The sequence below is a fragment of the Eleutherodactylus coqui genome, chromosome 5 (genome assembly GCF_035609145.1).
Source record: "Eleutherodactylus coqui strain aEleCoq1 chromosome 5, aEleCoq1.hap1, whole genome shotgun sequence".
Taxonomy (NCBI): Eukaryota; Metazoa; Chordata; class Amphibia; order Anura; family Eleutherodactylidae; genus Eleutherodactylus; species Eleutherodactylus coqui.
In genome coordinates, this window is record NC_089841.1 from 29,997,765 (window position 1) to 30,010,738 (window position 12,974).

A 12,974-nucleotide genomic window follows, 5' to 3' on the forward strand; every position below is an offset into this window, starting at 1 on the left:
GCTGTACTGAAATTTTGTGCCTTTATTGTGGAGGTTCGAGACAATATGTCCAAATAAGTCACAAAGTTCTATCACCCTAGCCAACATCAAGACCACGACCAATCTAGTCGCCATGAAACAGGGGGATATCACCAAACATCTTTGCAATGGCAGTTCAAAACGATGTGAAAACCCTTCCCCTACTCCACAACTTTGTCCTCCCAATGGAGATCAGAAGGGTAATCAGAAGACGCAGCGCTCAGCGATGTTGGATTCAGGAGCGAGAAGAAACTTCATGGACTTGAAATTGGCTCTTCACAAGAACATTGCCACTAGGATTAAGTCCATACCTATTAATATGGAAACTGTGGATGGATCACTCTTGTCCTCGGGAGCTGTCAAACAGGAGACAAGCGAACTGGAGCCCTAAATTTCCAGTGATTTTTGGGATCCCCTAGTTCTCTACCCATAATCCCTCTATCAACTGGTAAACAAGGACCATTGCCTTTGCTTCAAAATACTGTATTTTCAGAGCAGCTAGATAACACCATCCTTCCTGAAACCAATAAAAGAACTTGATGATGGTCAACAGGACTTTGAAATGTTACCGATTCAATGCCAGATGTTCAGGGATGTCTCTAGCAAGAACAAAGCTTGGTCTCTGACAAAGGGGTTTAGTTCACGTAAAAATTCTGGAAACAACACTTTTGTACATCTCTGGGAACCACCATAAATCTTTCTTCTATCTTTCATCCCCAGTTTAATGGATAGACCAAGAGGATGAACCAAACCCTGGAGTGGTATCTTTGCTGCTTCATTTGTCATCTCCAGGGTGACTGGGTGGATTACCTACCAACAGCGGAGTTCACCTACAATAATGCCAAGCACAGTTCAACCACCCAGAGTCAGTTTTACGCTAAACTATGGTACCCATTCCATCTTTATTCCTGGCCTTTAGATCAACACTCCTGTCCCGACGGTCAATGACAGACGGACGGTGTTTTCTGAAACACAAGGGAAATTGAAGGAAGCCTTACGGGAAGCCCAAGACACTTATAAGAAAGCTGCAGACAGACATTGCCAAACAGCCCTTATTTTCCAAATGGGTTAGAAGATACGGTTGTCCACCAAAAATCTAAAGACCCATGTACCCTCTTCCAAACTTGGACAAAGATTTATCGGTTCCTTCCAAATTGCAACAAGGACTCGTAAGGTGGGTCCCGAAAAACTCCCAAAAAGCCTCAGAATCCATCCTGTCTTCCACGTATGCCTGCTGAAAACGTTTCAGGAAAATACTTTCACTAGAAGATAGCAACCTCCTTCTTCCATAAAAGTACAAGGGCAGGAGGAATTTCTTGAGGGAAATATCCTAAAGACACAGAGGAAGACTTCAGTACTTGGTGCAGTAGCAGGGATAAAGGCCTAGGGAAAACTCTTGGGAGCCAGATGAAAATGTGCATACTTCAGAGCTCACTGGGAAGTTCCACAAGAGGTGTACTGGTAAACCAGGCCCTGGGATGTCCGGAGGCCATCCTCAAATGAGGGTCCTGCACTCAGTAGCTCTCACTGCCTAAGCTCGCCTGCTGAACATAGGCTTGTTCCATGATCCTGTGTATTCTAGTTTTTGCCTCCCTGTCCAGGCCCTATCCTGTTTCTAATCAGACTCACTATAAAAGCATGACCCTGACATTCCTCCAGTACGCGATTATTCTGCTCCACAGCATTAATTAGCTCAATTTCTACCTGCTCCTCTGCTATTGTGTCAAGTCCTCTTAATACTGACTTCTGGCTTTCCATCTGACTACATTTCCTGCCTCATCTCTCTGTACTACATACCAAGACCTCCCGTTGCTGCCTCCTGGTTATCTTGACTACTCTCTAGTAACCTACACAGCTACTACACCCGTGGCTCCTATCCAGCGCCGGTAAGACATTACAACTGGTCTCAGTATTAATAGTGGCCCCAATAATGTTAAGGCCCCTTATAGTGGCTCCAGTAGTAATTGTGACCCCTATAGTGGCTCCAGTAGTAATAGTGACCCCGTCTAATTATTCCAGTAGTAATAGTGGACTCCATAGTGTCCTCAGTAGTGCCCCCTCTCCCCATAGTGCAGCTGGGAAGCAATCCAACAAGCAGTTAACTCAGTTAGTCTGCAGCTCCAGGTCAGGTGGGTGGCTGTCACTCCTGTAATCAGTCTGTGACCCCTGAACTCTCCACCCTGAGTCTGTGCTGAGCACAGACCAATGTTTGCATTCAGGAAGGCAGACCAAGTGGCAACCTGCTCTGAGGGCCTGCAGACTACTGCCAGATGTGTCAGGCTCAGATCTCCTCATAGAGGGGCATCCCTGCACACTGAACGACTTTTACAAACTGACTTCATGGAGAATACAGGTCGTGGAGACGTAGACCCCGCTGACGGAATACAGGTCGTGGAGACGTAGACCCCGCTGACGGAATACAGGCCGTGGAGACGTAGACCCCGCTGACGGAATACAGGTCGTGGAGACGTAGACCCCGCTGACTGAATACCTCATTTGCCATTCTTATGCCCAAACCTTCAGTTTACACAAATGCATGTGTATCTGTATGCAGATCTATCTGTATCTGGATTCGGTTCTCTCTTGTGTTAATTACCTTGCATAATTTTGTTTCATCTGCAAATCCCTAAACAATGCCGTTTATAAATATATTAAAAAGAATTGTGCCCCATACTGCCCCCTTTGGTCACCTACTAGTAATAGTGACTCCTTTAATACTTCCACCTGTAGTACCCACCTAGTAACGGTGACCCCGACGCCTACAATACTGCCCCCTGTGATACCCTAGTAGTTATTGTGACCCAATTTATAACCACCCTCTGCCTTCTATCACTGACCAGTTACTTACCCACTTACACACATTCTCGCCCAGACCAAACATTTTCATTTTATATATCAACCTTTTTTGTACCACAGTATCAAATGCTTTGGAAAAATCAGGATCTACAAGATCCAATGACTCTCCCTTCGATCTCCTCTTATCTCTCTGACCTCTCGCTCGGTGTATTATTTGCCGGATTAGCTCCTGTCTATACTTTCCCCCTTGTTTTTGGGGGTTCCTCAGAGTTAAGTCCTTGGTCCTCTCCACTTTTTCATCTACACAGCCCCTGTGCTACACAAACTATCAGCAGATTTGGCTTTCAGTACCATCGCTACATAGATGATACCCAATTATGTACTACTTCCTGTGGCATCACACCTTTACTACTACTAAATGTAAATGATTGTCTGGTGTCTCTAACGTCGTGTCATCTCTATCTCAAACTAAATCTATAAAAACAGAACTACTTGTACTTCTGCCATCTACTAACTTACCTAATACTGATATTTTCATGTGTCATGCTACCATAAATGCTATGTTGCAAATATGTGGTTTTAGTGTCATATTTGACCCTGATCTTGCCTTCACTCCCTATATTCAATCACTTGCACATTTATGTCACATGTGGCTCAAAAACATCACTATACGGATTTTATCACCCTGTGCCAGTCACTGCATTGGTTGCCCATCCACTACGAAATACAATTTAAACTCATCAGTCTTTCATATAGTGCTGCACAGCCCAAAATCTACTTCACAACCTATATTCTGCTAATGATCTCAGACTCCTCTTTAATCCAAACCTCTTACTTCCATCTCCAAATTTTTTGTCAAAGTGCACCTGTTCTCTGGTGGCTGAACAGTGTGATCTACTTGCTTTCGGGGGTCTACTAATAAGGTACCTTTACATGGGCTGATAAATAACTTGTACTTTGTACAGAAATGTTATATAGCATCCATAACATTTTTAACGTGATATTATTCCAAAATGGTTAAATCTGTTTTATTCTTGGCAGATGACGGTATCGGGAGCTCAGAGGAATGTCTGATATCTGCAGATTGTAAAGCAGAAGATTGTGGTATCACACAAGATACATATGAAGAACCTGCTATTATGCCAGATATCTCCTCAGCCTTTCAGGAAAAAGATCCACCATCTGATCCTCTTATACGCGTCCCATCTTCTGATTCATCACAAACTAATAAGAAGAAAAGTCATAGAAAGGCAGAAAATCAAAAATCTCACACAGGGGAGCAGCTGTATTCATGCCCAGTATGTGGGAAATGTTTTACAGTTAAATCATATCTTATTAAACATCTAAGAGTTCACACAGGGGAGAAGCCATTTTCATGTGCAGAATGTGGAAAACATTTCAGTCTTAAATCACATCTTGTCATACATCAGAGAACTCACACAGGAGAGAAGCCGTATGCATGTCCAGAATGTGGGAAATGTTTTAACCAGAAGACATCTCTTGTTACACATAATAGAATACACACAGGAGAAAAGCCATTTTCATGTATTGTTTGTGGAAAGTGTTATAATCAGAAGTCAGGTCTAATTGCTCATCAAAGAACGCACACAGGGGAGAAGCCATTTTCATGTGCAGAATGTGGGAAACGTTTCAGTGATAAATCACCTCTTGTTAGACATCAGCGAATTCACACTGGGGAGAAGCCATTTTCATGTTCAGAATGCTGGAAATGTTTTACAGACAAATCAAATCTTGTTGAACATCAAAAAACTCACACAGGGGAGAGACCATTTTCATGTACAGAATGTGTGAAGTGTTTCTCAAGAAAATCACATCTTGTTGAACATCAAAGACGTCACTTAAGAGAGAAAAAGTAGAAAACGTGACATATAGAAGACAAAGCAAAAGTAATTTAGAGCACTAAATGAGTTAGAAATGTGTGTGCAATCACCGCTAAACATCTGTTACCCAGAAAAAAAAATACAATCTAGATAGCACACCTTTATATCACCCGTGTCCATGGAATGATGTATTTCACATTGATACATAGAACTGCTTCCCAAACTTGTTACTAATTGTTAATAAAAGTTTACTTTTATAACTTATATGTTTGTGTTTGAAATAAAGTGAAACTGCAAAATAATGGAATAATACTTGTAATTATATAAGTATACTAGCTGATATACCCGGCCTTAATTTGATACAGGTGTTTACTGTTTACGTGTTTGCATGGAAAAGTTTATGGAGTCATGGTTACTTTAGAGGAACTGAGGAATAAAATATGTATACACATAGAGGAGGGTTAGATTCTCCTCAGGCTGCATGTTCCAATGTCCTTCTGCAGAATGTGCCACCCTTTCCAATCTCCTCATTTAGGACCTAAAGAATGCTCACACCAAACTTCATGCTTCTACAACACCGGGAAGTTACATTACATAGGTGTGCATTAGTTTTGCAATTAGTGAGTTGTGACCCCCCTTACTTTTCCTATTTAGGACCTAAAGAATGGCCGTGCCAAACTTCATGTTTGTATGACACCAGGAAGTTAGAGAATTAAATTTGGTACATTGCTTAGGGGTGCCAATACTTTTGGACTTTGCTTTGAATAATTAAGTTGTGACCCCTTTACTTTTCCTACTTAGGACATAAAGCATGCTCCTGCCAAATTTCATGTTTGTACGACACCGGGAAGTTAGAGGATTAGGGGCGAGTCAGTCAGTCAGTGAGGGCTTTCACAGACATATATATGAGCAGTAAAAAGAAAATTCCTGAAGCCTAATGAACCTACAAAGAATGGATTTAATGAACCAGTCTAATTGGTGGAAGAGACAGGAAGAATCATGTTTGTATGCTGAGATGATGCCAGGATTTCCAATATGATTCATTTAAACTCAATGAGGCATGCATCTGGTGAAATGGTGGAAACGTGCTCTACACTGGAGTACATCTCTATTTAACACAGACATCAACAAAAAAACCATTCAAACTGCATAGGATGTTTGTCTGGCTAAATGGTTCCATGCTGCAGCGCATAATTGGAAGCCTCAAATATCAACAGAAGACAGTAAGACCAGTGCAGTACGTCTGGCCTCTTCACAGTACTTGACACCACAATACAGCTGAGGAACATAAAACAAGATCCTGGCCATCTGGTCGCTAACTACACATTTAAAACTGCTCTTTCTAGCAGGCCTAGATCCTCAGAGCTTCACATCACACATAACAGACCATCAGTCATTTAGCATAAATCATAACCCAGCACTGGGTTATCCTATCATGCATTGCAGTCAACAGCAAATATATACAGTCATGGCCAAAAGTTGTGAGACTGACGCAAATTTTGTTTCCCACAAAGCTTGCTACTTCAGTGTTTTTGTGTCTTTAGGGCTAGCTTCACACAGGTGAGCGTGATATCAGGCTTGTCAAAGTGCGTTTACCCACAGATGTGAGGCGATTTTTCAGGCAAAAAAGTCTTGTATTGCTTCTGTGAAATTCTGAAGTTTCACACGTGACAGAGGATCGGAAATGTTCCCTATTTATTTCAATAGGAAACCTCGCATTCCATGCAAATCGCACAGCAAGCTAGAGCCATGGAATGTATTTAAGGTCCCATTGAAATCAATGGGTGAGGCGTCACGAGGAACGTGAAACGTGAAAAAAGAGGATTGTCGTGTGATTTTTTTATGCCTGCACAATCCGAATGACTAATGAATTATGATTGATTGTTCGGACCATGCAGGCATTTACACTGAACAATTATACTAGGGAACAAAAATTTTTTTCTTCTGTGGTGCCTCGAATTTTAGACCTTATTTGGGGTATTTTTGTGCCACTGATTCTGAAAATACCATCTATTTCGTTCTAGAAGCTCTAGTTTTTGAGATATTTCTGATTTCCTTGTCTATTTTTGTTGTTTGTCCTGCCAGCATTTGCTTAATACTAGTTCATATGGTACATCTCACCACCACTGCACATCACATTCGGTTTGATGAAACAATGTGTAAAGACATTGAAGAGAAATAGAATAGGTTTTGGCTGCAAACGTAGAAAATTTCCTGCGATGAGCATGGAGAAGCTAAAGGCAAGTAAATTCGATGGACCACAAATCTGGGAAATCATGAAAGACCAACGTATCCGACATTCAGTGGGCAACTTTGAGGCTCATGCTCGGTCATTGTTTTGTAGGGTTGTAAATAGAGATGAGCGAGTATACTCGCTAAGGCACATTACTCGAGCGAGTAGTACCTTAGCCGAGTATCTCCCCGCTCGTCTCTAAAGATTCGGGGGCCAGCGCGGGTGACAGGTGAGTTGCGGCAGGGAGCGGGGAGGAGAGAGGGAGAAAGAGATCTCCCCCCCGTTCCCCCCGCTCTTCCCCACCGCTTCCCGCCCCCCGCCGGCCCCCGAATCTTTAGAGACGAGCGGGGAGATACTCGGCTAAGGCACTACTCGCTCGAGTAATGTGCCTTAGCGAGTATACTCGCTCATCTCTAGTTGTAAAGCATTTCCTTGGGAACCATAGGGCCACAAACTACAATGAATAATGGAAATCCGCTCACTTCTGTTTCTGAACCCTTGGTTGTTACATGAACATCAAATTGCAGGACCTGCAGTCATTTTGGATCAACTTCCAGACAGTTTTGGTGATGTAAGTGACGAACAGGGGGAATGATTTCACCAGGAAATAAGGACTGTGGAAGAACAGTACTATGAGCAATGGGATGCACACAGGGGCATAACTATAGGGGATGCAGAGGATTAGGGTTGGACCCGGGCCCAGGAGCTCTAGGGGGCCCATAAGGCCTCTTTTCTCCATATAGGGAGCCCAGTACTATGAATAAAGCATTATAGATGGCGGCTCTGTTACAGGTTTTGCATTAAGGCTCAGAAGCCCACAAAAATGTAGTTTCATCAACAGTTCAATGAAGAAACTTGCTTTATTCGTGTTCTAGACTTTTTGGGATTTATCTTCGTACCTTCAGCTTTTGATTGGCAGTCATTACATACATAATACAATAAGTGTAAATGTATACATTTATATGGACATATATCTTGATAAGCAGACCTGATGGAGAACTAATGTCATTTTCAGAATCTATAACCCCAAAATACCCCCAAAAAGTTCCAACATCTCAGTCACCAAGAATTGTGTTCCCCAGTGTTATCGGTCAGATTCCCGCAATCCAGGGAGCATCTAAGCAATAATCATTCAGTGTTCGGACCGTCACCTCATTTTATGTTGCCCACCAGCCATACAGCAACCTAACAGACATTCTACTCACCCAGCCTACAGCTCCAGCCCGGCAGTGCAGAGTCTGTGACCGCTGACCTCTAACCCCGGTGTCCGTGTGCGCCATCCTGTATGGTGCACAGACAGTGAGGAAAAAGGGCATCAGTAACAGACTCCGCACTGTTGCTGGACTGCTGAATCGAAGCTGCAGGCTTGGTGAATGGAATGCCTATAGGCAGGGGCGTACCTAAAGGCTAAGGGGCCCGGGTGCAAAAGTTCAGCTGGGCCCCCCGCCCTCCATCTGTACCTGTACCTATACCTAAACCGTGCTAATTTACATACATTATCTAGCCCCTTGGTGTAAGCCTTCTCAGCATGACTCCTTTCCTTGACTATGTTAAAACCTGTTGGTAATGTCTTAGGCCGCTTTCACACGGCCGCGAAAACTGTGCGAGATTTGTGCGTTGCAAGACGTACAAATCGCACATGAATATGACCCCATTCTTTTGAATGCGATCATACACAGGAGCGATGTTTTCTTTTTTCTCTGCATCGCACGAGAATATGATGATGTGATGTGAGCTGGTTATAACACAACAACCGCTCACATCCGCGGGGACGACACACGTTGGGGAGTGTGATAGGGGGCAGAGTTTCACGGCCCAATATCAGACTCACCCGTGTGAAATTAGCCTAAGGCCGGCTGCACACTGCTGGATCTGCACTGCGGTATATGGAGCGGGCGTCCGCCTACGAATTCCACAGCATGTACCGCCCATAGCATGCTATGGAAAAGCGTTTTTTCCTCTACACGAGCGGAAAGCAATTGCGGTTTTCCGCTCACAGAGGAAAAATTACGGCATGCTCTATTTTAGTGCAGATTCTGCCCGGACGGCCTCCGTTGAACTACTCAATGTAAGCCGTGCGACCCGCTGCCCTGACATTGCGGAAAAGTCGGGGGCACACGCATCATCTCCTAGCGACGGCGCTGGAAAGTCAGTGATTAAAAGAAAAGAAAAACTGTACTGTGCAGGTCCCATGGCTCGCCTTGTGGACCATCCGCAGTACAGAAAAAAGAAAGAAATTACAGCTACGTGCGGATGCCAGCAGGGCACAGGGTTGGATTCCGCTGCGGGCTCATGCATGCAGAGTCTGACCCAGCTGTGTGCAGCCGGCCTAACACTGTGTTCATGGATTTTGTTGCATTTTTGAACCACAATTAAAATCACATCCAAAAACCGCATGCGCTATTATAAACCGCGCGTGGATTCAACAAGTACATGCGGGTTTTAAACTGCAGGCAGGTTTCTGATGCTTTTTTCAGTTGTGTGTAAAGTGTTCAAATATACAGTATATACCCGGGTTATACCAGCTGTACATATACAATTATATACTGTATATACCCAGGTTATACCAGCTGTACATATATAATTATATACAGTATATACCCAGGTTATAGCAGCTATACATATATAATTATATACAGGAGAGGTATAGCTTATACCAGCTGTACATGTATAATTATATACGGTATATACCCAGGTTATACCAACTCTACATATATAATTATATACAGGAGAGGTATAACTTATACCAGCTGTACATATATAATTATATACAGTATATACCCAGGTTATACCACCTAAACATATGTAATTATATACAGGAGAGGTATAACCTATACCAGCTGTACACATATAACTATATACAGGAGAGGTATGACTTATACCAGCTGTACATGTATAATTATATACAGGAGATACCCAGGTTATACCAGCTATACATATATAACTATATACAGGAGAGGTATAACTTATACCAGCTGTACATATATAATTATATACAGTATATTATCCAGGTTATACAAGCTGTACATATGTAATTATATACAGGAGATACCCAGGTTATACTAGCATGGTCCATATCGCTATATACAGGAGATGTATAACTTATACCAGCTGTACAAATATAATTATATACAGTATATTATCCAGGTTATACAAGCTGTACATATGTAATTATATACAGGAGATACCCAGGTTATACTAGCATGGTCCATATCACTATATACAGGAGATGTATAACTTATACCAGCTGTACAAATATAATTATATACAGTATATTATCCAGGTTATACAAGCTGTACATATGTAATTATATACAAGAGATACCCAGGTTATACTAGCATGGTCCATATCACTATATACAGGAGATGTATAACTTATACCAGCTGTACATGTATAATTATATACAGGAGATACCCAGGTTATACCAGCTATACATATATAACTATATACAGGAGAGGTATAACCTATACCAGCTGTACACATATAACTATATACAGGAGAGGTATGACTTATACCAGCTGTACATGTATAATTATATACAGGAGATACCCAGGTTATACCAGCTATACATATATAACTATATACAGGAGAGGTATAACTTATACCAGCTGTACATATATAATTATATACAGTATATTATCCAGGTTATACAAGCTGTACATATGTAATTATATACAGGAGATACCCAGGTTATACTAGCATGGTCCATATCGCTATATACAGGAGATGTATAATTTATACCAGCTGTACAAATATAATTATATACAGTATATTATCCAGGTTATACAAGCTGTACATATGTAATTATATACAAGAGATACCCAGGTTATACTAGCATGGTCCATATCACTATATACAGGAGATGTATAACTTATACCAGCTGTACAAATATAATTATATACAGTATATTATCCAGGTTATACAAGCTGTACATATGTAATTATATACAGGAGATACCCAGGTTATACTAGCATGGTCCATATCACTATATACAGGAGATGTATAACTTATACCAGCTGTACAAATATAATTATATACAGTATATTATCCAGGTTATACAAGCTGTACATATGTAATTATATACAAGAGATACCCAGGTTATACTAGCATGGTCCATATCACTATATACAGGAGATGTATAACTTATACCAGCTGTACATGTATAATTATATACAGGAGATACCCAGGTTATACCAGCTATACATATATAACTATATACAGAAGAGGTATAACTTATACCAGCTGTACATATATAATTATATACAGTATATTATCCAGGTTATACAAGCTGTACATATGTAATTATATACAGGAGATACCCAGGTTATACTAGCATGGTCCATATCACTATATACAGGAGATGTATAACTTATACCAGCTGTACAAATATAATTATATACAGTATATTATCCAGGTTATACAAGCTGTACATATGTAATTATATACAGGAGATACCCAGGTTATACTAGCATGGTCCATATCATTATATACAGGAGATGTATAACTTATACCAGCTGTACATATATAATTATATACAGGAGATGTATAAGTATATACATTTCCTGTATACAGTGATATCGGCCAAAATTGGATATCTTCTGTATATACAGTATTTATACATGTACAGCTGATATAAGTTATACATTCTGTATATAGTAATATAGAGCATGCTGACATAAACTGGGCCAGGTTATACCAGCATGGTCTATATCACTATATACAGGCTGTATATCCCCCTATATCCCTGTATATAGTGGTATGTCCCATGCTGGTGTAACCTGCGGATCTCCAGTATATAATTATATATATACAGCTGGTATAACTTATGCCAGCTATACATATATAATTACAATTTCTCCTCTACTCACCTCTGTAGCAGTCTCTGGGCAGCCTGTAATGGAAAGTCCCGTCCTTTGATCACATGACCAGAGCCTGGTCATGTGATCTGCAGCCACAGGTCCTCCTGCAGGTCCTGTGCATCCAGCGCTTCGGAGGTGAGTAGAGACACACTAGCCCCTTCCCCTGGTAATCGCTGGTCGGCAGACTCATAGACTGCAGCTGTGACCACTCACAGCTGCAGCCTATCAGTTGGAGGGCCGCGCCATGGGAGTCTACAGCCTGTTATTGGCTGCCGACTCCACGTGTAACAGCCCTCCCCTCTGTGAGTGCCGACCTGCGGCGCTGCCTCCAGTCTCTCTCCTCTTTTCTCCCTTTTCAGCCATCATGCAGCCGACAGCGCCGGTCCCCTTGGGCCCCCTCAGTGCAAGGGCCGGCTCGCCGTTGCGACCCCTGCTTCCCCTCACCGTACACCAGTGCCTATAGGGATGCTGCCTGGCTAGAGGTCAATAGGGGGGGGCTCCATTACTACTGGGATTACTACAAGAATCAATAATTACTACCGGGGGTCAGTATGGGGACCCTATTACTACTGGGATATTGCTATATAGTCTAACAGTTACAATTGGCCCTTTGAAGGCAACCATAATACTAATGTGGCTCTCAGTGAAAATAAGTTTGACACCCCTGATATAGATGTAGGTGTGAAGTCTTGTTAGAACATGTAACGGTTACATAATTAGTACTTTCCTATGGAGTGAAGTTCTACCACTTTTGTAAAGTTTCTGTTGGTTTTTAATAAATACTGCCCCATCTCTGTCTGCTAGCTGCAGCGCCATATTGAACCTGCAAACTGGGGGCCTAACATGAACAACAGTTGAACGCCTGGCTGAAATAATTACGATTTTCATTTTTTTGGCACAGTTTTTTTTGTACAGCGCACATATGAATGAAGACTTGCACCCCAAAATAGAACCCCCTGCTTGTCCCGTGTTCAGAAACATACCTATTGTGGCCCTAATCTTATATCTGTATACGCAATGGGGCCCAAACCGAAAGGAGCAGCCGGTGGCTTTCAGAAGTCCTTTTGCTTAAAAGTGATTTAGGCCCCATTGCTCACCTGTAGAGCCATTGAGCGGCCAAAACGATGCAGAATCCCCACAAATGACCCCATTTGAAAACTAGACCCCTTAACAAATTTATTTAGGGCTTGTGGGAAGACAGCTCGGTAGAGTGCAGGTTTGCAGGGT

General features: G+C 42.0%; 1 protein-coding gene across 1 annotated transcript in view; it reads left to right on the forward strand.

Moving 5' to 3' along the window:
- LOC136628729 (zinc finger protein 665-like) overlaps positions 1-12,974 on the forward strand; it is a 44,733-nt gene that overhangs the window by 11,281 nt on the left and 20,478 nt on the right. The window contains exon 7 of the mRNA XM_066604830.1: positions 3,856-4,687. Within this exon, the coding sequence (XP_066460927.1) occupies positions 3,856-4,687 (832 nt within the window). The remainder of the gene's footprint in view (positions 1-3,855; positions 4,688-12,974) is intronic.